The sequence below is a fragment of the Lissotriton helveticus genome, chromosome 1_1 (assembly GCF_964261635.1).
Source record: "Lissotriton helveticus chromosome 1_1, aLisHel1.1, whole genome shotgun sequence".
Taxonomy (NCBI): domain Eukaryota; kingdom Metazoa; phylum Chordata; class Amphibia; order Caudata; family Salamandridae; genus Lissotriton; species Lissotriton helveticus.
The window spans coordinates 898,248,588-898,275,334 of NC_136057.1; the positions used below are offsets into that span (position 1 = coordinate 898,248,588).

The following is a 26,747-nucleotide window of genomic DNA, read 5'->3' on the forward strand; positions in this document are numbered from 1 at the left end:
TTACAAAAAAAAAAGTTTTATTGTATAAACCAAAATGCTACATTCATACAGACAGCGAACCATAAATGATACATCTACTAAAGATTTAACAGCCATCTTCAGACTTTATTCTCTCATTTCTCCATCTTCTTCCTCCTCTTCCACTCCTCTGATATAGAGGACATTGTTACACCTGTAAAAGAAAAATATGTTCTATTGAAAAGTTGATTATTCAAATATGTTTATTAGATTTAAATTTAAAACCGAATGAGAAGTTGCTATTTATTCAAGATCTGCTCCTTATTCCACTTAACTTGTAAGGGTGCAAATAAAATCTATACAGCCAAATGCACAGCGTAGCACACATTTCACAGTATTGTGTACTTTAAAAAAATCTGTAACGACTTAAAATACCCACCCATAAACGCTCCTTAAAAGGTTAGGTAAAACTTGAATACATTTAATAAAATCACGAAAATGCTGTATGTAAACCTTCTAGGCATGGACTGAAGTATACCTCCAATTTTATATGCACACGGACCAAATTGTGTAAGAAATTAAACGTGTAGTGCAGCACTGCTTAGTGAAAGAGGGACAACGATTACTAACACCGCAAGAATTAAAACCCACCTTCCTACCGACCAAAACACTGAAAAAGAAAGCTTGTTTTTTGCCAGAAATCCATGACTTTATTTCCAACAATACCTTACTCAGTGGGATCAATAGACCAGACACAGGCTTCAGGAAGATGCATACCCTCAAAATCTATTTTTACTGCTATAGATCAAAGCATGTGTGCGGACTCCAAACAATGGCAGATTTGCAATAACCCGTCAACTTTAGAACAGCAGTAACCTGCTAAAGCTCCCTGTATTCAATTAGCCAGGATACAGGGCAGTGGGAAGCTTAAAGCCTGGATAGCAATATGTAGTTTCTCCTACAAGCCCATGTGCAATAGGAGTAAGCAAGAGTGCTGAACACAACCCTAACAACTATAAACGTAATGTGGCTTTGGTGGACATTAATTTAACATTGCTGGAACTGCTGGTGCTGAGAAGGAGGCGCAAGCCAGGTGAAATTGAGTCAACATTACTAAATGGGGAAAACAATTTCAAAATATGCACTTTCCTGGCAAGCATATCCAATGTGGCATGTACAGTAGAACAAGGGTAAGGGCATTTGTTTTATTAACTGAATCGCCCAAGGCAAAAGAATTCTTCAGATATCTTAGCGTGCACTATAGTACTGTGATCAAATGTGACTGGAACAATGGCACCATGGTGATCTTGAAAGGATTGGTGCATGTCCGTGTAGCCCACAAATGATTGGCCAGCAAATAACCAATAAGAGCGAGGGAAGCCTCAGTAAAAAAACAAGCATTTACAATGCAATGGTCTCGGCTTTGTTAAAGTTAGAGCTATTGGCATTGCAAATGGTATTTTTTTTTTAAACGGAAATAAATAGCATCATTTACAATGGCAATAGGCGAGCATTAGAGTGTAGTAGAGAGTATTAGCAGACACAGAGCCACACACACAGACAGCGCCACACACAGACACATCTCTGTCCAGTAACGCCCTAGGGAAGAGAGGCACGAAAAACTGGATCACATGCAGGGAACAGAGGCATAAACCTAGCGTCCATCACTATTGTCCATTGTTTTATCAACAATTCATTTACGAAAGGCAAACAAAACCTGAATATTCCAATTCTAAACAGTGCACATTGTTCGCTGCACCTTGAAGACGATCACTTGTTCGGTTTCACTACCCAAAAGAAAACAAAATAAAATATACAAATAATGGGTAAAGTGTAATGTTGTCCTGGGCTACCATCTCTAGGCCTGGTGATATTTACAAACTACTCGACCTTTGGCCTTGTGGTTTATGTCACCATAAGCCATGGGTGGCAATAGTGTACAAGATCACACGGTTGCCCTTTATCTGGTCTCTCCCATACGCCGACTTCCTTAAGGAGAGACCTTGCATGCAGGTGTCAATGGTCAACGTCTCCTCTACCCCTGCGGTGATTGTACTCTAAGCTTTAAACAGGGCCGATTCCCGACTTCCTCCGACTTTGCAACGTTGCCTTCACGCTGCCCACCCGCCCCTGGCAAACATGTTAATTACCCTTTACACATACAAATCTCACCCCCTGGTCAACCAAACCTTTGTGCTCAGTAATGAATCGCCCCAGCCCCCTCCTTGGAATTCGCGCCCCTCCCCGTGCAGGCACATGTAAATGCTTTGTCGGTGGAGCTCGCGCCAATGAATGAATCCCCCCCCCCCCAAAGTAAAAGTCTGGTCTCCCTCTGGCTTGAGAGGTACATCTTCTCCCTGGTGAAGAACTGCAGTCCGAAATCACATCCGAGTACACAATGAAAGTGAGATTAAACACAGATAACACTGGCCATTGCTGTAGCGCCCACCGCCCTCTTGGCGCTTGAATAATGCTCGTCCACTGGTCTTTCAGTGATCTCAGAAGGATGAAAGCCGAGGTCGGTTCTGAGGGGGTCGAACCCACAGCACCTCTGCAGCAGGCGCTTTAACCCACCCAACTATCTCCAAGCTCCACGGGTTGCCAGTATGGCTCCCGTGAGACCATGGGGCGGGCTTCTGAAAACCAGGGGCTCACGGCTGCAAGCCACCACTTCGAGGCGGGTTCCCCTGTGTGAAACCGATCGGCAGCTTTGAGGACGCGAATAACAAATACTGTTTTCAGCTGTTCGCCTCCGTCATTTGCCTTTGGTACACACAGCGTCTGATCACTTTTTTTCACTTTATGTAATCACCATGGGCGCCTGCATTTGTAAATGTGATCTAGATTGAGACATGTTGTCTAGAACGCGTAAGTTTGTTCAGCTTTTTGTTTAAGTTTACCTATATTCAATGTCATTGGACCGGTTAGTTAACAGACAGACTGCTGGTTAAATCGAGTCTGTCCGTATCCAGCACTAGTTCATTCTAGCGCTTCGATGACCGTTGTAAACAGCGCCACGGAGCCTCGCAAGGTGGAGGACACCACAGAGAGGGGCCGTCCTGCACGGATCCAGGACAGACAAAGGGGCGGCACCGGCCCTTCCAATGAAGCAATCGTGAGGAAGGTGTTTGGCATCGAAAACTTTCATTCTGGGATTGTGTTTTTAATAACGATTTGAGCGAATGTCGTTTTGTATGGCTAAACTTTTTTTTGCTTTTTTTGCTGTATGTAGTATTTTTGGGAAAACCACTTAAACTAACACCTTTTTCTTTGCACTGCACGTCCCCTCTTCCCCCTTAACAATCAACAGGATAGAAGCAGTTTACGTGGTGAATGGGGTTCAAGGTGGGACGATTTGCACATCAAAAAAAAGTCGAGGCTTGTGTGAAACCATACAATGCGATGGACCCATGCGGTCAAGGGGCCTGTTGCTGCTGTGTGCAACATTCAGCTTAGTCGGACATTCTTACTGGGCTGGCTTTGTCCCAGAGTTTGAATTGGGCACTGTGTGAATTCCAGATGCCCCAGTGCTGTATGGCCGTCCCCTGAGAATGAGTTACGATGCGAAACAATGTCTGACGCTCGCTTAAATCCATCAAAAGGGGCATTTTAATTTAAAATAAACAAGCCTTACTGCACCACTGTCCCTTATGGGTACAACTAAACGTACAAAAGATGTACATAAAAAACAATTACTTTTTATCTTTTACAAAGTCATGCAATTGATAGTAAAAAGCACTAATAGATGTTTTTTGTGTGCTAAGGTACTTTTAGTCCAGAAGTCTGTCTACCCGGTGCTTTCCGTGGCATGTCACTTTACACCCTTCACAACCTGCTGTGGAAACGTGGGGCAAGCAAGCGTTAGGGAAAGCATTGTTCATTCACTGCTTGGCCTCTGTGCTGGAAGCCTGCACAGTGGGTGTGTTTTTAAGTGCTTTCTGGGAACGAGTGGAGGGCGGGGTCTGTCTGAGGGACGGCCAGAGATTCACCCTGCAGAAATGTTTATTTTCTTTTACATAGTGCGCGTGTAGTCAGAGCTGACGTCACAGCGCTTTGATAAAAGGCACAGTAGACACTGTAAACTATGTGCATTCAGAGTTGAAACAATCGAACCAGGGCGCCTCGTCAGGGGTACTAAGCGCTAAATAAATAGCCTTGTACTCCTGTGTTCATCACAGAAGTGCTCTCTGGATGAAGGAAAGTTGCGAGAGAAGTTTTTGGTGACCCGTGGGGCAGGGGGCGGCACGGCCGGGAGAGAAGCGAGATTTTTTTTTTTTTTAAACAAGGATATGCGAGACCCTTTACCTTGTCCGGGTGGCCTCGGAGGGTGGCGGGCACAGACTGGGCCTTCTCTGCACACACACAGGCCCTTCTCTGTAGAGTCCCGCCCCCTTGCACCAGGTAATTCTGGGCAGGCTCGGCACCGCAGGGTGCTGTGAACGGCTGATAGGAGTTCGCCCCCCCCCCACCTCTCATCCCCTCTTTGAGAGGAGTATGTAGAAGCCCAGGAGGTGTTTGTGCCCTGAAGCAAGGGAGGGCAGGCAGATCTCAAAACCGGCCCTACTTGTTCAGGATGGACTCGTCAGACATCCCCACCCCCACCCCCACAGAAGCATCTGGTGACCTCCTCCCCCACCTCCATCTTTGTGGATTTACGCGATTTTAAATAGTGCGCATACTGCCCATAGGCGTCGAAGCGATTCACAATATAAAGTGTTGCATCACGCACATTAAATATATGCACGATATTACACAAGAGTTACTTAATCGGCAGGTTGAGAATAAGCAAAACATTACACAATGTTACACAAGTTTCATATACGTACAGAGACTTACACAAACTTTACAAACTATAGAATGCAGTATGAGCAAAATAAGTCCGACTGAAGCAAGGCATCAAAATGCACTCCCCGTGTTTCTAGAGCGAGAAAAAGCTGCAGCCGACCTAGGCGACAAGAGATCAGCATCCGTGAGAAACAATGTCTGGCTCCGTGAACGTCACTGTGTCCTACGGTAACGCATGCATCCCTGAGATGAGCTTGCTCTGTTTCCATTCACTGTACTGGTCGTTTTCTGTCTGGAAGGCACGGGGAAAGGACGTTGAGTTCCCCAGTGGTTAATCTATGGCTCTGCTCAACTTTCCTAATTGCATAGGATGCATCCCCTCCAAAGGGAGAGAAATGCCGGTGTAAAAGAAAACATCCAACAAAAGTCTCATGCATATAACTGAATAGGCTGATGCGATAAGTCTACAAGGGATCCTGTGTTATAGAAGCTCTTGCCTGTTAGCGAGAGTTTTAGAAATGTAAATAAACATGTTTTATTTAACCTTTTCAGCGCGACCGCGATTCCCCCTCCGGTGCTGGGCCCTAATAAAAACGGGCGTGGTCATGACGGAACGGTTCCGTCATGAGCACAGCTCAACCGTAGCTCATGACGGAACCGTTCCGTCATGAGCATCGAAGGGGTTAAAGCCACTGGCGCGGCGGTTTTGCTAATCTAACACGCCCTGCAAAACCTACCGACCTAACAGCTAAATGTCAGTATAGTATCAAAATCCCCCTCCACCAACGAGCTGCAAGTACGTGTATTACATGTACCGAAATAACTTCCGACATCGCTACATTTGGAAAAACCTTAACGCCACAACTCCCCATCAAAGATTCCGTGTTCCATTCTCATTCTACTAACCTCCACAATTTGCAGTGCCCTACCCAGGATTGTACACGTCTTTCACATTAAACGAAAAATAAAGAAACTAAACAGGTTACCTCATAAATAAGTGGAAGCACACAATATGTAGGCAGACCTATTTGGTGACTCATGTTCTGATTCCTACAGTTGCATCTTGCAAGCACGCTTTTATGTAAATTCCAACAACTCGAAACGGCCACACAGACGGGGGGGCCGGGTACAGGCACACGGGCAGCGGGAGGGGGGTGAAAACGGGCACACGGACAGCGGGAGGGAGGCGGGACCGGGCACACGGACAGCGGGAAAAAAAAAACCCAAGCACTCACCTGGACTTCTTCCGGCGGTGGTCGGCCTGAAATGGCTGCCACACAGCTCCGGCATTTGAGATTCGGGGGCGTGTTCTTGCAGTGACGTCAAGATTAAATACCAAGATTTTTTTTTAAAAAAGCAAGAAACACCCCCGAATCACGTCGGGGAAAAGATTTACAGACACCCATCTCTTCCAATGGCTAGCCTCTATTTACGAAGCTAGCCAATGGAAGACAGAGGAGGGTTAAAGCACCACTGTTGAACTCATGAAATTTCGGCTCCACCCACTGCTTCGCAGTGCGACGGTAGCCTCAACCTAAAAATACGACTGATTCCACATAGTGGCATTGATAAGACATGGTGTCGAAACGAGTCTGCAGATCAAGAATAAATTTAAAAAGTTTGACTCTTCTGGTTCATTCTTCTGGTACATTGGTGAGAAAAATAATACCGAGCAGCCACATACAGGAGGCATCTCGTCAGCTTTTAGCAAGTGTAATGTGGCTGTGGTGGACATCGCTCACACACATGTATATTTGGTGCTATCGAACTTAACGCACAAAAACAAGCTAAAGAATGTGGACTCGGAAGCAAGGTCCATGCAAAATAATCGCAATCTTGGTGTTCCTGAACCCACTGCAATGGGACAGAATGCAACTACTGTAGCTGCCGTTTATGGAGCCCACCAAGGCTTTCGATGCCGTTGAATGGCCTTTTTTATTTACGGGACTGTCCGGAATTGCGGGGGGGGGGGGAACTTATAAAATGGGTTCAGATCCTATACATCAATCCCCCTCCTAGGCTGCGCCTAAGTGATGGTCTACCTTTATGATTGGTAGAGGCATGCGGCAGGGATGCTTCCGGTTGCCTATTTTTGGCTTAACCTTAGAAGCCACTGGTGTATGAGAGTTCCACTAATCGATGAGGGTAAGGGGTAGTTGGTATGAATATGTGATTCAGATACACAATTATCCATGTATGCGGATGGAGCAATGCAGCTGTTAACTGGGCTCCTATCATTGAGGAAATAGTGTAATTTGGACGCTGGTCTGGCCTCCAGATTAATTAGGCTAAATCTACCATGGTCTCCCTGAAACAGGCAGCTACCAGACCAGACATACCATAACTGCTGCAATGGCAGACTGCACCAATGAGATAACTGGGTATTTTCTAACATACGGACACCCCCACTGATCTGGGAAAACTATGGACGCTATATGGAACACCTGTAGTTCCAAGTCGATTGATGGATCACCTTGCCACTCATTTCAGGCTCGAACTGTGCCATAACAAAGGCCGAACTTAAGGGGCATTTTGGCCTCCTTTTGTTCGATGATCCTGGCTGGGGGCTGCCTGTAACATCACACCTAGAAGTAAATGCAATGGAAGGGAAACAAAAGCACACAGCTTGTTAGCACTTGACAGGTACTTAAGGAACAATTTTGACTTGGTTGAGATCCCCATATACAAGAATTTGCGCACTGTAAGAATATCAGATTTGTTGCTGTTCCAGTGCAAAATAATTTAAATACCAGTATTTTTATTTCCTTTGTAGCACTTTACATCACATGCACACATTTAGACAATAAATCTCAAGTTTGTAAATCATTGTACAGGATGTGTAACAAGACTGAGGGTCACTGAGTGTAGGAGTCACATCCTTCATAGCTCTTTCTGCTATTTTAGAAGAATTACAATGCAACTGCAAGTAACAAGGATCTATGTTCAAAGCAGTAACCCACTTACCCATCTACATAAAATAAGGAATATAATAGGGAGAGGATTTGGCATAACGGCTAGGGCGCTCGACCTCGGACCTGGGGATCTGGGTTCGAGCCTCGGTAACGTCGCCAAAACCTCCTGTGATTCTGGGCAAATCACTTAATCTCCCCGTGCCTAAAAATGAATGTGTCCGTCCTCATGTAACGTAACTGGTGCTATGTAAAGCGCTCTGATACCTCATTCGGGTCTAGTTCGCGCTATATAAAACTCTGAAAAAAAACCTAACAGACCGGCTGTTGCATGTGCTTTGCAGAATACGATTCAACCCTGCATGCTTCTTTGACTCGAAACTGGGACTAGACAGATCTTTCCAACAAATGTGTGGATCACCAGACTGATCTTACCATTATTACTAGGCCCTCAGATTTACTGAAAACAGATCTCTCCAGCAGGTGTCTTAACCCCATAAGATATTTTAAAATTCAGATATTGCAACCAAGTAAGCAGAACAGATTTATTGCCATGTGTCTCCTCGTTGCACTTCAAATCAGGACTTCCTTGCTTAACGTTGCTTGCTCCAGAAATATCTAAATCCACACCACAACAAAAAATGATTTACAAAATTTCTAAAATGATGTACTTTAGCTACCATTTCCAATCACTAAATGTTGAAGAGCTGTGTTTCTTGAGAGGTAGACACGTTTTTTTTGTAGCTCTGGAAATTAGAGTGCGCTGGATATGGCGTGTTAAATTTTCCTAAGTTACCCTGCCGGGGTATCGGTGGTCTTGTTTTCTGCCTCTCACCCCTACCTACTGCAGAAGTGCTGAAAGGTTTTGCGATGTACTGCTTTATAAAGGATAGCTTTGTTGTTATGATGCTGTTCGGTTTGGGAAACTGATCTTATTCTGAGTTATGCAATATATGAAAGATGATGTGTGCAAACTTAGGGCTTGCTCCTGCAGGATGAGTTTACAGTGTTTAGGTGAGACCAAAGGTTAATGTAAACAAGTAGGTTGTCTCCAGTGCACCATTTTGGCAGTGTAACAGGTCTAGAATATGCCATGTTCTTATTAGCGAGCGTAGTATAGTGCAGATTCTGATTAATGGCTATAGATGGTGTCTCTCGCTGTTCCCCACTTGGGTAGTTTTTCTGTACAAACTAGCTATATATCCTTGTGATGGGCAACATTTTCTTTAAAGTGCTAGGTTTTTTTTTTACTAGAATTGCAGGTGCCTTTTTCTTGTCGGTTTTCTTTGTCAACATTTTCTTCTCATTTTTGGATATCGGGTGGCTTACACTTATTTTGATGTGGAGCATCAGCTGTGAACTTGGTGATTCTTGGTATGGGCAATCTGGTGGTACTGATTCCAGGGTTAGCGGTGAGGTTGTGCTGGTGAATAGGAGGATGGTGTTGATATACTTATGCTATCAATAAGAACATGAAAGATGTCTGCTACTATATGTGGAGGTGACATTTGTGGAGGGAACAGTGTGTAATTTGCGAAAACAAACTCAGAACCTCAAACATTTTCTTAGGGTCCTATTGAATGCCAATGTGGCCATATCCTTTTTCTTTCACTACTCTACACTTGCTGGTTCTTTTTTCATTCTATTTTCTGCCTTCCGCATTGCTCTTTCTCCTTTATCTTTCACTCTTGCTTTGAGTCATGGCCTGTTGCAAAATGAGCCCCGATCTCCTAAAATGAGCGCAGGTGCCCACCACAGGCACATTAAGTAGGGCTGAGTAAACATACTCTGCATAGGAGAGCAGTCTCTCCCCGAGAGCACAGGCAGCTAAAGCAATCACAGCTACATGGAAATGTGCTGCATATAGAATATTACACCTGGTGGGGTAGGCTGGAGGCAGTTAGTCGATCTTTGGGAAGACTTAGTCCACTTCGCATGGTCCTGCCCAGTGTTGGCGCATTTTGGAATCAGACAATTGCAGTGCTGCTAGACATGACTGAATGCTTTACAACTAGCAGCCACGATTGTTCTGGTTATGTCAAGGAGGTACCTAAAGCTCTGTCAATTCATGGCCACAGGTTTGCTTTTGAGTAAATGTAGTGGCCATGATATGGGGTGGCAGGCATGCCCTGAAGTTTCAGGATTGACTTAAAGATATGTAGTTATGCAAGGAGTGGGCGCAGAGATGCCACATCCTTACCACCAGTTGCTTGACCCCGTGCCTTTTGGGAGCCCATCCGTTACTATTTGCTGAAGTTAAATCCCAATTAATGGCCATACCACTCCTGCACCAATGCAGCATCATTGGTTCCTATAAGATTAATTTCATAGCTTGAACTGCTTGAACATGTCTGGCTATATGTGATTGCCATATGTTTTGAGATAATCAGGCATTGTAGACCCCGATTGCCTTGCCGAACAGATGGTTTAGTAATGAATTATAACATTTATGAATCAATTAAATAAACCCAGACCAGTTGACCAAACCTTTTGTACTTGAAAATATTTGGTTGATGCTTCCACCCTTAACAGCAACTGGTGTACAAACTAATTCCCATTTAAAAAAAGATCTCCAGCACAACAATGAAAGGTTTGTTGAAATAAAATTCAGCCAACACTGATGGGGCATGGTTAGGCGACATGCAATTCTTGTTAATACTAAACTATTACTAAGGAATCAATTGTCTTTCAACAAGATCACAAACCTGATGCTTTATAGTGATCAAGTATTAACATTCAAATCACGTACACACTTTTCCAGGTTATATTGTGACAATGCAGATCTATCAGTGCGAGGAGCTAAACACTAGACTTAAGAGCAATCTCCCTATTGAAATCGATTTTAATGTGGAGGAGGTGATCTCTGCAATAAATGAGAGCGTGGGGTGGAGGGCGGAGCTTGCCGGCGACCATGATGGCCGCTTGATCTCACAGCTCTGCCAAAGCCGACATAATATCCTACTCTATCCTGTCGAGACCACTTGCCCTTCCTCGGACTCCCTGTTTGTCTGAGCACTTCCAGAGCCAGCCCGACTGCGACGCGTGCATCCTGAAGTTGGTAGCGGGTTTGGGTTAGGCAGCTCGCCACTAGGCCCTCAAAGGAACGCGCTGTAGTTGAGAACAGGTCCGGAGTGCATCACGCGACGTGCAGGCAGAGACCGCGAAGAAGGGTCGTTCTGCTCGGTGCATCGGAAGAACGCCGCAACTATCTAAACACCCCCACTGCCCTACGACTTGGTAAGCGGGCGTGTGGAAGGTCCCGGCCCAGTTTGCTTGAGCCTGGTAATTGAGTGGTCGCCAGTGACAGGTTGCCAGTGACAGGTTGCCGAGAGACGAGACGCGGCAGACAGTGGGCCCGACACGTCAGACGAAGTACAGCCATTGGGGACCAGGCAGCGTGTGTGTAAACGGGATACTAGACCCGCGGCGGAGGCACGGGGTGAGACGATATCCCCACAGGGCCAGAAGGCCAAAGCAGGACACTACCCTCGGGGCCTCCTCCCCCTGGGGAGACTCGGAAGCCTTGATCCTCTACTTGTACTGGGATATGGAGTAGTGCTCAAGACAGAAGCGGGTGTGGACAGAAGCGGGAGGCAAACCCCGGAACATCTGCAGGGTGCGCACATCCCCCCACAACCCTCACTCCCATAAACGGAACACATCGACATAGAGGCCCAGCTAGATGAAGTGAGTCCTGAATTAAATTGCGCCAAACCACCGCGACAAGTGTATGGGGACAGTGCGACGGGGATCTACGCAGTGGCGCCAAGGCCTCCACGTAAAGGTCCTCTCCTCTGGCTGAGTGCCACCACCGGGTGTGACAGGGAGTGCATAGCTACGGACCAGCGAGTACCAGGGCCAAGTACTTGATTGAGCGCACTGGGCCTGTGAGCGTGCGCTACGTGTGATAACTGGTCTGCGAGCTAGTCGCAAGGTGTGGAGCACGGCAGTCAGCCTCCCAGCGACATTTCACACGAAACAGTGCCCCGAGACCCTTACAATATGGGCAAGGGAGACAAAACTCAGAGTAAGCTCCCCTTCTAGCAGAGACGTTTGCAGCAAAGCGAATCACCAGTGGCAGACAAAGCATCTGTGCAACCTGAGGAACAGCAGGAGCTAGGCACAGATATCAAAGCCCTACTGTTAACAATGGAGAAAGGGTCGCAGTCGAGTATATCACTGGGCACTAAAATCGACGCATTGACCTATAGAATGGACCGCAGGCGGAGCGCTTGGATAAGCACGCGGAAAGACTGGACATGACGGAGCGTAGAGTGTCTGAGGTTGAGGAGGCCCAAATGGAACTAGATATGGGTCACAAAAAAACTGAGAAACTTATGCAGGCTCTCCTGGACAAGACAGAGGACTTGGAAGCCCATTTGCGGCGCAGTAACCTACGCATCATGGGTCTTCCGGAGACAACCTCAACTGGCCCTATGGAAACATTCATGAAGGGTCTGCTTACCACTCTGCTGGGCGAAGGAGTATTCTCAGCAATGTTTGTGGTGGAGAGGGCTCACCGCACATTGGGACCTCGCCCGGGTGCTCCCCCTCGACCTATAATAGCGAAACTCCTCAACTACCGCGACAGGGACACGGCCCTACGACTAGCAAGAACACACAAGTCTCTGCAATATGAGGGTTCGGCCATTTCATTGTATCCGGATTTCACCACCAGGGTACAAGAAGCGCGGAAGCCCTTTGTGCCCTACAAGAAGCGGCTTAGAGAGATGGGTCTGGACTACGCGATGCTCTACCCTGCGAAACAGAGTGAACCTGCAGGGAAAGTCGCACATCTTCACAGACACAAACCTTGCAGAAAGCACTGAAGAACTGGGCGAAGGAACGGAACAGAACCGACAACACCTACGAGGAGGAAGAGGGCAGTAGCCGCTTAGATGACCAAGAATAATGACTGCGTACGATGAGGTGAGGGGGCTCATTAATGACGACTCCCCGCATGTATTGCAGCGCTACCCCTATCCCCCCCCCCCCCCCCAGCGCCATGTTACCTGAATAGCGGGGAGGACTCGGACTTCTGTACATGGGCTGTAACCAGCGGTAATCATTAGGGGGGCGGGGGGGGGAGGATTTCCAGTTGGTGCCTAGCACATGGAGAATGGACATGAGAGGGAGGGAGGGCATGGATAAAGGCTGGACAGATATATGTTACACACATCACTTAGGTGCACGACACACGGCACAGCTGGGACGGAGGGATCGGCCCGAGAGAGGAGACACGAATCATTAGTTCATATAAACTAGCAGGCGACCTCGGCCCTAGCACGTAACGCACCACAGGGTACTTCATGACCCTATTGAAAGATCTAGAGAATAGGTGGCAAGGGGGGGCGAAGGGGTGCGGCAGGCCAGGTTGGGGGAGGTCGGCTGTGGGAGGGGGATTGGGAAGGGTTCGGGTTTTTCTGTTAAGGGGGTGGATGTGGGAGCAATGTTGTTTGATCTGCCTGTGCATGCTGCATACACTAGCCAAGATATAGTTGCTGCCATTTGCCGAACTACTTTGTTGCTGAGATGGCTGGTACAAACAGTGCAACAGTAGAGGGGGAGGCTGGGACACTCAGGGCTTTAACATGGAATGTGAGAGGTCTGAATGATCGTTAACTCAGAAAGGTGTTTAATTACTTGCAGACAGAATGTGGATTTGGCACTCATACAGGAGACACATCTCCCCCTCACAAGCAAAATGCTTCTTAGTAGGGGGCTGGCGGGGAACATCACGACAGCAGGGTTCACGACACATTCTAGGGGAGTATTGACATGGGTGAACCCCAGATCAAAAATTACGTTGTCATTACTGAGAGCGGACCCGGAAGGCCGTTATTTAATATCAAGATGTGCGGGGAAGGGATATGACCTCATAGTGGTTAATGTTTATGGTCCTAATTATGATTCCCCGGATTTTTATGATACTCTTGCTCAGCATTGCCGAACCTATACCGCTGCGCAAATGCTTTTGGGGGGGGGGGGGGGGAACGACTTAAACCTAGTACTTGATCCAGAGTTACAGGTCATCGGGCCCTCTACGTAGACCCTCGGCAGCTGCATTTAAGATTCAGACAGGGCTCATAACGCTAGACCTAGTGGATGTGTGGAGAATTAAGCACACGAGGGGAGGGTTCACACATTCGGCCTTTCACAATATTCACACTAGAATTGACTGGTTGGCATGCTCCTTAGTTACGAGACATCAAAACTTGTGCGGTACTACCACGCACCCTGTCAGACCACTCACCGCTTCTTTTGGCATGGGAAACTCCAGTGAAAAAGATACCGCCTTTCACGTGGCGCTTTCCCCCGTACTCCCTACTAGACGAACTCTTCAGGGACGAGCTAGCTGAGGAAATTGATAACTTCTTTTAAACTAACGTAGGGTCGGTTGATAGCTTCCAAACAGTATGGGAAGCGTTTAAAGTGTACATCCGAGGTATAGCTATGTCCAAACACTAGAGTGTCCTCAAGTCTGTACGTTAGAGGCTACAGCACTTAGAGAAGCAGCTTGCCGAGTTAGAGAGACGACAGCTGGGAGGCACGGATGCCAACGTGACGGACGAAATTAAAAACTTTATAGCAGAATACAACGAATAAGCAGATAGGGAAGTGCAACACCTGGGGAAATATGCGACCGCCCGGACGTACGGTGAGGGAGAGCGCCCCGGCTCTCACCTAGCCAGGATATTGAAAAACAATAGACGCACACAGGTTATATCGGAGCTGGAGATGGCGACCGGTGAAACTCCCACGGAAGAGACTGAGATAATAGATTAGTTCAGGAAATACTACTCAGGTCTTTACGCGACTAGATCTGACCACGTTGAGGATGGGATAGACGACTATCTGAGCTACATACAGATGCCTTTTCTAACTAACATGCATCGGGAATTCCTGATGCTGCCCATACACAAGAAGATATCGGAGGCGCTGGAGAGTATGCGGTCTGACAGTGCCCCCGGAGCGGATGGGCTAACGGTGGGCGTTTATAAAGCGTTTAAGGACAAGTTGATCCCACACTTATCCACACTGTTTGACGACGTCTGTGTTGAGGTAGTATGCCACGCTCTATGAGGGAGGCGTTGATTGTGACTATTCTCAAGCCAGGGAAAACCCCGAATGTATGTGGCTCCTACAGGCCGCTGTCCTTATTGAATGTCGATGCCAAACTGTATGCCAAGGTTCTGGGGACTCGTTTAGCGTTACTGGCCCCGGAGTTGGTAGCTCCAGAGCAAGCGGGATTTATCCCTAATAGGAACCTCACCTATAATATTCGAACCGTGTTGGGAACTATGCAGCATGTCCGACGAGACACCAAGGCCGTAGCAATCTTCCTTGACATGGAAAAGACCTTCGACTCAGTAGCGTGGCCTTTCATGTTGCGAGTCCTTCTGAAGATGGGACTCGGCGAGCCGTTCTTGCAAATGATAGGGGCACTGTATCACCAGCCTACGGCTAGACTTCGTATAGGCGACCGGGTCTCGGACTCATTTGAGATTAGTAGGGGTACTAGACAGGGCTGCCCGCTCTCGCCACTCCTCTACGCGCTGGTAGCCAAACCGCTGGCGTGTGCCCTCAGGGAGTACCACAGTAACGAAGGAATACATTTCCCAACGTACAAAATTGTCATATCAGCGGACGACATTGCTGTATGTCCGAGACCCAGAGACGAATCTCTCCTCGGTGCTGAGGGAAGTGGTGCGCTTCGGTGCTCTTTCCGGCCTCAGGATAAACTGGTCTAAATCGGTGGCATTCCCGCTGACACCAATGACAGAGCGATTCGACATGGAATACCCGCTGCAATTGACAACGGAACCGGTTAGGTGTCTTGGGGTTATGCTCCATACTGACCCGGAGATTCTCATACGCGAAAACTATAGTGTTGCATATAGCAAGTTGGTAGATGACGTGGAAGCGTGGTGCAAACTGCCTCTGTCCTTGATGGGTCGTATTGCAATTATGAAAATGGTGGTACTACCCAGATTCTTATTCCTGTTTAACATTCCAATAGTGCTATCGAAGGCCTTCTCCAAAAATCTGACGCAGCTACTGATTAGACTCGCTGGGGGAGAGGGGCAAACAGCCCAGGGTTAAATGGACATTACTTACGCTCCCGTGCGAGCTGGGAGGGCTGAGCGCTCCGGACATGGAGGTACTACAGAGTGGCGCAAGCAGCCCAAATACCAACATTCCACATGTGCGCTTGGAATGACTTTTCGCAGACCCAATTCCGCTTCCGGCCACGGTATTTAAACCGGTGGACCGTAGAATTGGCATGTTGGACTCGATCATGACCACCAACCATGCATGGCACGCGCTATTGCAGGCTCAGGACTGCGTGTTACTATACTCCCCGCTCATACCGATTGAATGGGCAGTATGGCTTGCACCGATTGCGGAGAAGGGAGTAACCCGAGCGTTGCGCACGATGGGCATAGCCACAGCGGGAGATCTATTCTTAAATGGCACGGTGAAAACATGGGAGCAGACTGTGCCGGGAACAGACGAGGCCTCACTTCTTCGCTTTCAATACCATAGAATACGCAGCGCGCTATTGGACCTCTTGGGCCCGGACCTGGCGGAACCGCCAGAGGTTCCGGAACTTACCCATGTTATCAAAACCTCCTCCCCCCATAAATTAGTCACAAATTTATACAGACTGAGCATGGCAGAATGATCTGCAGATTACAATAGACGATGGTATGTGGAAATACTGATGTGCGAGCACCAGGAAACTGTCACTAAATCGACGACAGACTAATTCATTTCAAATATCTCCAACGAGTGTATTACACTCGCGAGGCTGCAAAGATACGGCCTTAGACAAACGGCAGAATGTGAGCGACGCCATGCACCGATTGCAGATTTCATGCACCTGGCATGGTGGTGCCCAGGAATTCGTAAATTCTGGGATGAAGTATTCATTGAAATGAGCACAATATTGGAAATGGAACTGACCGCTGACCCTGCTCTAGCACTTCTAGGTCACTCCAAGAGTCTCCCGGTGGCGATGAGACGACTAGCTGATATGGGCATGCTGATGGCCAGACGTGTTGCGATGTGCTGGATGAGAGGGCCACTGCCGACCAAGAAAAGATTGGCGCACGACATGCTGTACTGCTGCACGCAGTCAGAATGGTACAGCGAGCTACTCCCTCCAACAAGTCGCCCCAAGAATTTCTGGGGCCTGTACCAGGCCCATTTGAGAGCAAAGGACGCTGAGGTGGATATACAGGCAGACTAAGACTATGTACAGGAACTCCTTGAGGAAGACGGCACAGAAGGTTAGAGTTGACAGCTACATAGACCAGGCACCCCTAGAGAGATCGAGACGGACCCTAATCTACGTGTCCCATAGTGATACTGGATAGATGGCGACACACCCTGGCACATATAGGATGGGGATACCAGAACCTCACGAGCGGCAGGAGAACGGATCAGTAGAAGTCCAACTACACACGCAATAGGCAGGATACTACATGTAGTAACTGAACACTTTAGATGGGCAGGATAGCACGGCAGAGCATAGATTAGAGTAAGAGAGGATTCAGGGGGGGGTTGTAATGTTGCAGGGGAAAGGGGAAGTTGGGGTTTGGATTAGATAGGAGTTTCTCAGGAATCAGGTCTATGCACACTAGCTGAGTGGCGCCAGCAGCCCACATAGTTAGGAAGAGGTAATCTTAATACACGCGGGCCTGGGCGGACAGGGTGAAATAGTTTTGCCAAACACCTGATTATGCACACAGGACCTTTGTTGAAAGCGCCGCCGGACACCTGGCTAGTCGGCTAAATGGCTGTGTATAATAAGTCCGAGAAGCGCAGCTATGCTGCTAAAGCTTCGCTGTCGGCCTCCGGGTTGTAGGCTGCAAGCTGTGTATGACATTATGAAGGATAATGAGGGTTTAAAAAAAAAAAAAAAGCGTGAGGGGAGGTGGCGGAATAAGCCCCTGGACCAGATAGCGTCCCGGTGGATTTATACAAATCCTGTCCTCAACTTTGGGGCCCTTTAATTACTATAGTCTTAAAAGCAGGTTGCACACACGGGTTCACCCAAACCTAGACAGTCTACAATTGTCCCTATCTTTTAAAAAAGGCGACCATAACCCGGCCTGCTGTAGCCCCATTTCACTCTTGGATTCCATCGTAAAAGTGGCCAGGCATGGTCTAAATTTAAGCCTCCTATGGGGTAAATATACAAAGGTGCAACAGGGTAGTCTTTTTCTGTGCTTTGTCGATTTAAGTTCGGCCTTCGATTGCGTTAACCACTTGTAACTTGAGTAGCCTAGAGTCCATGGGGGTGGAAGTGCTGCTGATTAACTATTTTTTTTAAACAGTCCTACTTAGATGCCCAGGCAAGCGGTCGCTTTGGGTTAGTATGTGAACGAAGCCGTAATTTCTCTGTCAGGAAAGGGGTATGGCATGGCTGCATCCTGGCCCCATTCCTCTTCACCTTATACATTAATAGTCTGGGTGCCACTGTTGAGGGAAGGTCAGGAATTACCCAGGATTTACCCAGCATTGGCAAGCGGCAAATTGGAGCCCTGCTCTACACCGACAACGCTGTCCTCCCGTCTCAAACCCCAATAGGTTTACAGAAAACTGTTGAGATTTGTCTTATGTCTAGGCTCGACCATAAGGTAAAGGTCACCAAAACCTTTATGAAATGCAGCAAACCAAAAAGTGCAGACACATTCTCATAGATTATAGAAAACAAAGACAATGGGTTGCCATACATTTTAATTTAACACAAGTGCCCAGATAAAGAAACCACATTTTAAATTACCTTATCAGGACTTCACCCAGATGTCCAGATAACGCCCCATCAATGTATTCTTCTGTGTTTGCCAGCTTTAAAAGAAAATATATATACATGAAAATACCATACTTTACAATCAGCACATGGGCAGGCACTTAAACCATTAACTGAGAAACAGAGGGTGCAGTATGAAATGCTACAACCAGTAATCAGTGCGGTGCAAAGAATCGGTCGACTGGCTTAGTATACGTACTAGTTCCCCCCTCAAAGTCTTAACTGTTCTAATAGAATATCCATCATAAAAGGGAAAGATTTGGCCTAACAGCTAGGGCGGTCGACCTCTAATCTGGGGAACTGGGTTTGAGTCTCGGCAATGACGCTGAACAACCTGTGATTCTGGGCAAATCTCTTAATCTCCCTGTGCCCAACAATAATGAATGTGTCCTCATGTAATGCAACTGGTGCTATGTAAATCAATAGCATACCCGATCAGGGTGAAGTTTGAGCTATATAAAACGCTAAAATAAATAAATACAAACTCTACTTTGGGAAATTTTGACCAGTATTTAAGCAAGTCGTCAATTATATCAAGTGATATATCCTATGTAATGACAGTTATTACTCATTTCAAATCACGTAGGTCAAAATGTCTACAGTTGCTCTACCCTAGAATCAAACCACAAACTCTGCGCTGGTAGTTTGCCCCACACAACTGAACCAAAAGTGACATTTTCTACTGGAGTTTCCATTGGAATAAGTAAAAAGTACTGGGCTCATACAAAATCCTTTGGTCTTGTACAAATCTGTGCCCAGCAGACACTGGAAGTGGTCTGGCTGGGTGTATGGTAATGCAGGGGGCTACCGCTTATGCACTTTACCCCACTATGTGCCTACTGGGCACTGAGAAGCCAGGAAGAGGGCCGAGTAGTGCCCAAAACCAGACCCGGTTACCACTATTACTTAGCAGATGTTAGGTCAGAAGGACACATGTAGGGTGTGGCCTCTGTCCACTCCCAAATGCTGGCATAATTTCCTAATTCAACAAGGTCGCAATTTCTCCCTCAAAAGGCTCAAACTCATGCGACCAACTCATAATGCCCTCCAGTACTTGAAGGCTGCATTCTGTTTAATGATCAGTACTGTAATCAATCTCCTTCTGGACAACCTATCAGTCTTTACTGGTCATCTCACACCCTAATGGCAAGCTGCTACAGCTAAATAAAACTTATATCAGGTTGGTCACTGCTACTAAATATCTTCAATATTCTCATCCAGTTACAATCTTCTCTACGAACACTGGTACAAGTTGGTTCTCTATATACTGTACCAAAGTACGGTACAGTGTGCACAGAGTCCAGTGGATCCCCCGAGACGAAAGTAGATAATACTAAATGCTCTTTGAGGCAGTGTGGTCGAGCTGTTAGGCTCATTAGAGTTGTGTTAAGCATTTGTTATACACACTCCGGCAAGAAATAATTACACACACCCAATGATTAAAGCAGATACCAAATGTAATCAGTTTAAGTATAAAACGTGGACAGTGCATTTCTCAACTAGTTCAATGGTAATCAATGGACAAAAATCAATGTAACTTTACAGGCAAGTACACAACTTATAATTCCAGTCTTTGGGTTTTAGGACCAAAACTGGGCAAGGGTCAGTAGAGACTGCACCAGCAGCAGCATGGGAACAGCCAGGAGCAGATGTCAAATTCAGTCACTTGGGCCCAATGTTAGTCAATAGAAACTGAGGGCACACAAAGAGGGTAGGTAAAATCGAAGTTGGGGGAGGCACAAGGCAGCACCAAACACACCCACAGAGGCGACCGGGTGCAAAGTGCCAACACAGTGTCAGGTGCCCAATGCAAAGCAATGGAGACTAATGATTTCGAACAAAGGCTGCAGTCTCCGAGCAAGAACCTGAACAAAGAACCAGTGGCTCTGGAGGTCTGTTGGGATGTTGAGGGGCACCAGTTGGTCAGGCTCCGCAAGGCCTGGAGGTGCAGGGGTGTCCTTTGAGGTTAGGAGATACTTGCCAGAGTAGGTTGCGGTTAGGTGTTCCTTTGTGTTGAGGCTGCAGGCGTTACCGTGAAGTCAAGGAGAGGTCACCCTCGAGTGGACCAGAGCTCAGGACCGCTGGGAAACCTTATGACCGGTGGGCCACTTGGAGTCAGGCTAGAGGCGTCGGGTGCAGAGCTAAGTCCAGAGATCTGTTTGTACGGCTCAGCAGGGCACGAGAGCTCTTGAGGGTTTCTTTGTGGACAGAGCCACTGTCCCCGGAAGTTCTTGCTCTTTAGGGAAGGCAGGCAGTACGCCCATGGTTGTGGACATTGTTGGGCCTACAGGATTAGTCACTTTTGATGCAAGTTTCTTCAAGGGCTGCAGACAAGCCAGAAGGGCTGGGGCCAAGTCGGTTGTCGTCTAGAGTCTGCACTGCTGGTACAGCTCTTCGGTCCATCTTTAGGTCACCAGGAATCTGAGGATCAAGGTTCAGGGGTGCTCCTAAATACTCAATTATGGTGGGTTAAAGGTTCTGGCAGGTAGTAGTCAATAACCTACTTACCTTTAGGGAGACTACACCCTCTGTATGTCCTAAAACCTTTGTATGTTTACTCCCTTTGGGGAGGAGGTATACCCTAATCCAATTGGCTAAAATCCTCACAGCCAATATGGAGGATTTTCAAAGGAGATGGTCACTTCAGCTCAGCACACCATAGGGGGTGTCCACTTTTAAGAATAACTACAACAAGATGAAGTATTTCCGAGGCAGAGACAGACACGGACATCTCTTGTTAAGTGTTCCAAGTGATCACTACGGCGGCACGCACCCTAAACAATTCCACCGGCTAGTGAAGAAGAAGCCTAATAAGATAAGATTTGCCCACTTCAAGATTATCTTACGAGGGTGTCGGCTGACATCCCTGTGAACAGTACCCACTGAAGCCAAAGTTCAGGTTTCCCTTGTATTTTCAGGCTGTCCAACACCCCACCCAGTCCTGAATAAGACCCGTCCCAGATGCATACAAGTCTGCGCTACTGTATAGGGTCGAAACGTCGACGTTGTTTATGTCAATCCGTCCATGCAAAGTCGCAACTCAAATATTCATCTTGTTGTGGCTATTGTTCTTAAAAGTAGACACTTGATAACAGATGTTTTTTCTTTATTTATGAATACATGTCACTTGGTTTACCTTTGTACAGCACTTGTAAATACAGACCAGGTATATACTAAAGAATTACCTTTGGAACTAAATTCAGTGTTGTGTGTCTGTGTACCCTTCATTTGATGTTCGCATATGTATTAAGTACAGTGAACAAAGGAATTGTGTGTTCTTTTCCCGACAGAACCACTGTTTTTGTTTAGTAAGAATAGACTTGGACATAATATGGGTGTATCTGCTCATGCAGTTATGCCCTCACCAGAGGTATAGTACATCCTTACTCAGGGCTTTAAATCCTGCTGTAGGGGCGACTTACCTATGGCCCTGGCACACAGGGATGTGTGCCAGGTAAACTCTTCACTTTTTGTTGCACCAAAACATGCAGGCTGCAGTAAGCATGTGTTTGGTGTGGGGTCTCTTAAGCTGGCATAACATGTTGTAGCCCTTAGACCATATCTGGTCACAATGCTTTTGGTACCACCAGGACCTTTTACAAGGGACTTATGTGAGCCCGAGATGTGCCAATTGTGGAAACAAAGATTTTGGGAAAGTACACTGGCAACTCGATTTGCAGGGACCCAGTTTTAATTCAGTCAAAGTTGCATTCAGTCAGGCAAACGTGTGTGTGTGTGTGTGGCAGAGGGGGTTGGGGAATGAAGCTGCGATCCATGCCAAAAGGAGCACTTTCCTTCACTGGTTAACACTCCTGCTCAACAGGCTGAACTGCTTTTAGAACCTTGTCGTTTGTATTACTACACATTCTGAAATCTTGAAAAATTCCTGAGGCGCCCGTTCTCCTGGCAGTTCCTGAGGTGAGGGACTTCATTTGGGCGCTCAGTGCCTTCTGCATCCATAGCTCCCACATACTGCTGCCATATGACTGCTGCCTGCTTGCCCCCCTGCCGATTCCCACACAACTACCAGGGTGCACTAACAGCGTCAACACGACCTTCACCGCCCTGCGCACCCTCATCCCCACCGAGCGCGGCGACCGCAAGCTCTCCAAGATCAAGATGCGGCTGGTAACATGCTGCTGGTGGGCGATGGGCAGCCGTGCCACACCAACTCCTTCGACCAACACCACCAGCTGGGCAGCAGCCCAGCAGGGCGATAACTAGCAGCCCAACCAGATCTGCACCTTCTGCCTCCGCAACCAATGCAAGCAGAGCCCCACGTTCGTGAGGCACTACCTCGCGAACATTAGGGGAGATTATCTTTGGACTCCCTCCTTTGACTATCACCTACCCAGTCGGACTTTCGGGCTAACGCTCCCGCGTCTCTCCGGACCTTATCTTCCCCCAACCCTCTCCGCTCTCTCTCTTTCCAGCTTCTATCCTCTGCCTTCACCTGTCCCTGCCCCCACCCTGTTTCTCAGTGAACCTCTTCCCTCAACACTTGAGACCAAACTATTTTGTCTGACGCCCGATGGAGCTACCTGGTTTAGCTATAGGGGAGATGTGACGTGGATTCCCTTCTTGGTCGTCACCTACCCAGTCGGTCTTTAGACAGACTTCCTTTCGTCTCTACGGTTGTCTCTTCCCTTATTCTCACCTCCCCTACCCCCCACTACTGCTCTCCCTCTCCTTTCTCTCCTAATGTATTGCTGATTGTTTGATGTAATGTGTAATTGTCGATCTTTTTCTGTTATATTGTTGTACCACTTTGTTGCACTTCCCTTAGTCTCTCCTGTCGTCTCCTCCCGCATCCTCCCTCTGGTCACATCTCTCCTCTCCCAATGTATTGAGACTGTACTATTTTGTCTGATGCCCAATGGAGCTACCTGGTTTAGCTATAGGGGAGATAACCGTGGACTCCCTCCTTGGTCGTCACCTACCCAGTCGGTCCTTAGACAGACTTCTTTGTGTCTCTCCTTATTGTCTCTTCACTTATCCTCACTTTCTCACTTCACCTCCTCCCACTACTTTTCGCTCTCCTAATGTATTGCTGAGTGTTTGATGTAATTGTTTAATTGTTGATCTTTTTCTGTTATATTGTTTAACCACATTTTTCCACTTCCTTTCGTATCTCCTGTCCTCTCCGCCCTCACCCTCCCTCTATTTTATGTCTCTCCTCTCTCAATGTATCGAGACTGAACTACTTTGTCGGATGCCTGATGGAGCTACTTGGTTTAGCTATAGGAGAGATGGGCCTTGGATTCCCTCCTTGGTCGTCACCTACCCAGTCGGTCTTTTGACAGACTGTCTCTCCTTATTGTCCCTTCCCTTATCCTCCCTCTCTCACCTCCCCTGCCGCCTCCACTACTTCTCTCTCCCCTCCTAATTGAATTGCCTATTTTTTGATGTATTATGTAAGTGTTGAATTTATTCTGTTACTTGTTGATTCTCACGTAAAGCGCTCTGATACCTTCGGGTCTAGCCAGCGCTATATAAAATCTCTTGAAAATTAAAAAAAAAAAATCCTCCATTTGAAGACCTGCTACCAAATGAAGTTTGATGGTCTACAACCAAAAGAAATTAAACATTTTACCACTGAGCAATACAGGTTTCTTCACAAATCCCTCAAAACCTTATCTGTTCCTGGCCTATTCCCTGGTCTCATATTCACAATCTCTGTAAAAACCTAGACACCATCTTTGGCCATAATCACATCACCCTGCCAACCATGTTATCTTGTGATACAAAACGGTTCACCCTCAAGACAATACTTTCTAGAGTAATACAACCCCCTTTTGTACAAAGGTCCACCCTCAAGACAATACTTTCTAGAGTAATACAACCCCCTTTTGTACAAAGGTCTGGCATGCACATTCCCAAAAATATCCGTAGAATACTATTTTCTGCTTTCCTACCAATGCCAAACTAGATCTTCTGCTAAATGAATTACAAACTCAGCCTAGAACCCACAGTATCTATCACTGCTGCAATTGTCTTGGGACTGTTTAACTTGCAACCCCACTTCTTAAACACTAGCGTTATCATTTACTACTAAGTTATTGTGCGCAACTCAAGTTTTTTAAATCATCCGTTAAGAGAGGATATCAGAAGTTACTCCAGAAGTAATCCATGCAATTTAGCTACTCATCTTACCTGCATGATTAAAGAGATTTATCGGCTCTAGAGAGCATTCCATACATTTCCTGACCATATGTTATACTGCCAAGTGAACACCAAACCACAAACAATGCCTTAGCTAAAAATTTCGCCCCCGCAATACCAAAATGGCCCTCATAACAGTCTTGCTGCGTAGGTTAAGTGGACAAGTAAGTCACCCCTCATAATTACCCCACAATCAAATGAGTTTAATGGTGTCCGATAAGTTACTCTTGTTTGGGCATCTGCCCCCAATGAATTTAACCACTTCTCGTCCGTTTTGTAATAATACTTTTTTCACTGCAAGTACTCCAATATCGTGTATAAGCTCCAGTTCCATTATTGTATATAAGCACCATGCGAAAATCATTCCACTTGTGCGCACACTTCTGTGTTGGCTTTCTAGAAAGGAAATCTGCCACTACATCTTTCCCTTGCACATACAAAGCTTGTAAACTGAATCTTCCATACGCACAGATATTCTAGCCATCCCTGCAGATGAATCCACTGTACCCTGTTGTAAAGAGGTTTATAATCACTTGTTATGCGTTTGTTCTATTTGGTTATAAAAAAAGAGGGGCTAGGGGTGTGTTGTGGACTGGCGTTATGCATTATTATCTTTTGTATGTATGTTCCAATTAAGATCTCATGGTAGTTCAGTGGTAGCTATTGAAGTGCCTGAGCAGTAGTGAAGACTGTTCCTGCACCTTAGAAGTAAATCAGTTCTATCAAGGGCCCTATGTGAATTACTTTACTACACACTGTTCAAGAAGAATGACAATCAGAAATTAAACTTACCTGCATGTTCATATATCCATCGACAGATACTAAATACCCTTTGTATTCCATTCCCCATTTTAGTTTGACCATTACTGGCTTGCCAGTCAGTCCATTGAGGAAAGGCTTTGGGTTCAGTGGTAAACTCTGTAAAAATAGACAAACAAGTACGATTAGATGAATTAACTGCTTTCAGGCGATCATTAATCACTCCACTTTTTTACTGCTACCTCTGAAACAATTCTTACGTTTTAACAGAAGGCATCATTTATGCTTGGCATGGTTCATACAGTAGGAACATGGGCATCACAAACAAATTAAAAAAACGTTAATCTGGGGTTACGTTAAAAAAAAACGGGTAAGACTGCAGCTGTCGTAATGATAAGTCACGCTGCTTATTGCAATCATAACCGCGCCGTTATTGGAAAACAACTCTTTGCCTGCTGCAACACAGAAAGACGGAAAGCAAGTTTCAGGTAAAAAGGAACATCGCTATGACCATGCTCTACGGACTACTGAGGCGGTCTAGACCAACTCCATAATTACCATTATACGGCGCAAGATAAGCACGTTTATCTTTACAAAATAAAACCATAAGACCACGCTTGACACAATTAGAAGCTGGGTTATTTGGATAATAAAAATACTGTTATTTACAACCCTAAAATGTTACTTTCAAAACCTAGCCGTTGAAACAATCTATTCCTGCAACCATCATCAAAAAGCGGTCAACTACCAAATAAAATGCTGCCCTAATGTATATCCTTACAGTTACTACATGCCCCCATGCAAGAAAGAATACGTGGATCCTCGCACAAATACAATTCACTGGTGGTATTCAGATGGGCTTGAAGCAATCTTCAATAATGGCTTTTACTGGCATTTCAGGCCATGTGGTCCAAATCAACCGAGCACAGGCCGTAATTTGCACCACCACTTATCAATGTGCATACCGTATTGAGGTTATATAACAAAGCCGTGGTGAGGCAGACTGAATATATTACGTACACTCAACCGTACGCTTCTTGTTAAAATCAGGTGAAAATGAGCTGATAATGGCGCGAAGGTAGCACGCAGACAATAAATACGAATACAGCGGCAGCATATATCCAATTCCCTTGAGTAAAGCACAGAAAACCACCCCTTGGGAATGCACGGGTCGACTCACCATGCTGGGTTATTTTTCCCTCACCGGGAAAACACAAAAAAATTCCTCCCCGGGGCCGTAGAAATCACGCGCCACCGCTGGAGTGCTGAGAAAGAAAATGGCGAGCGGAAGCGCAACCTTAAACCTTACACCTTTCACCAGACCAAAACGTCAACTCTGATTGGACCCGTGCGGA

The 26,747-nt window shown here is 46.5% G+C and overlaps 1 protein-coding gene across 1 annotated transcript; it reads right to left on the reverse strand.

Annotated features, from left to right (window-relative positions):
• Positions 1-26,747, reverse strand: SNRPF (small nuclear ribonucleoprotein polypeptide F). The gene is made up of 4 exons (XM_078675853.1): positions 26,573-26,747; positions 25,426-25,551; positions 18,445-18,509; positions 1-172 (listed from the first exon to the last, which is right to left on the reverse strand). The coding sequence occupies exons 1-4, from the start codon at positions 26,573-26,575 to the stop codon at positions 106-108; spliced, it is 261 nt and encodes an 86-aa protein (XP_078531979.1). The 5' UTR covers positions 26,576-26,747; the 3' UTR covers positions 1-105.

Excerpts from the sequence above, each read along its gene's own strand:
- SNRPF (XM_078675853.1), bottom strand. Across the intron at positions 18,510-25,425 it reads ATGGATATATGAACATGCAG|CTGGCAAACACAGAAGAATA; the intron begins GTAAGTTTAATT and ends TTTCTTTTAAAG. Across the intron at positions 173-18,444 it reads CTGGGTGAAGTCCTGATAAG|GTGTAACAATGTCCTCTATA; the intron begins GTAATTTAAAAT and ends TTTCTTTTACAG.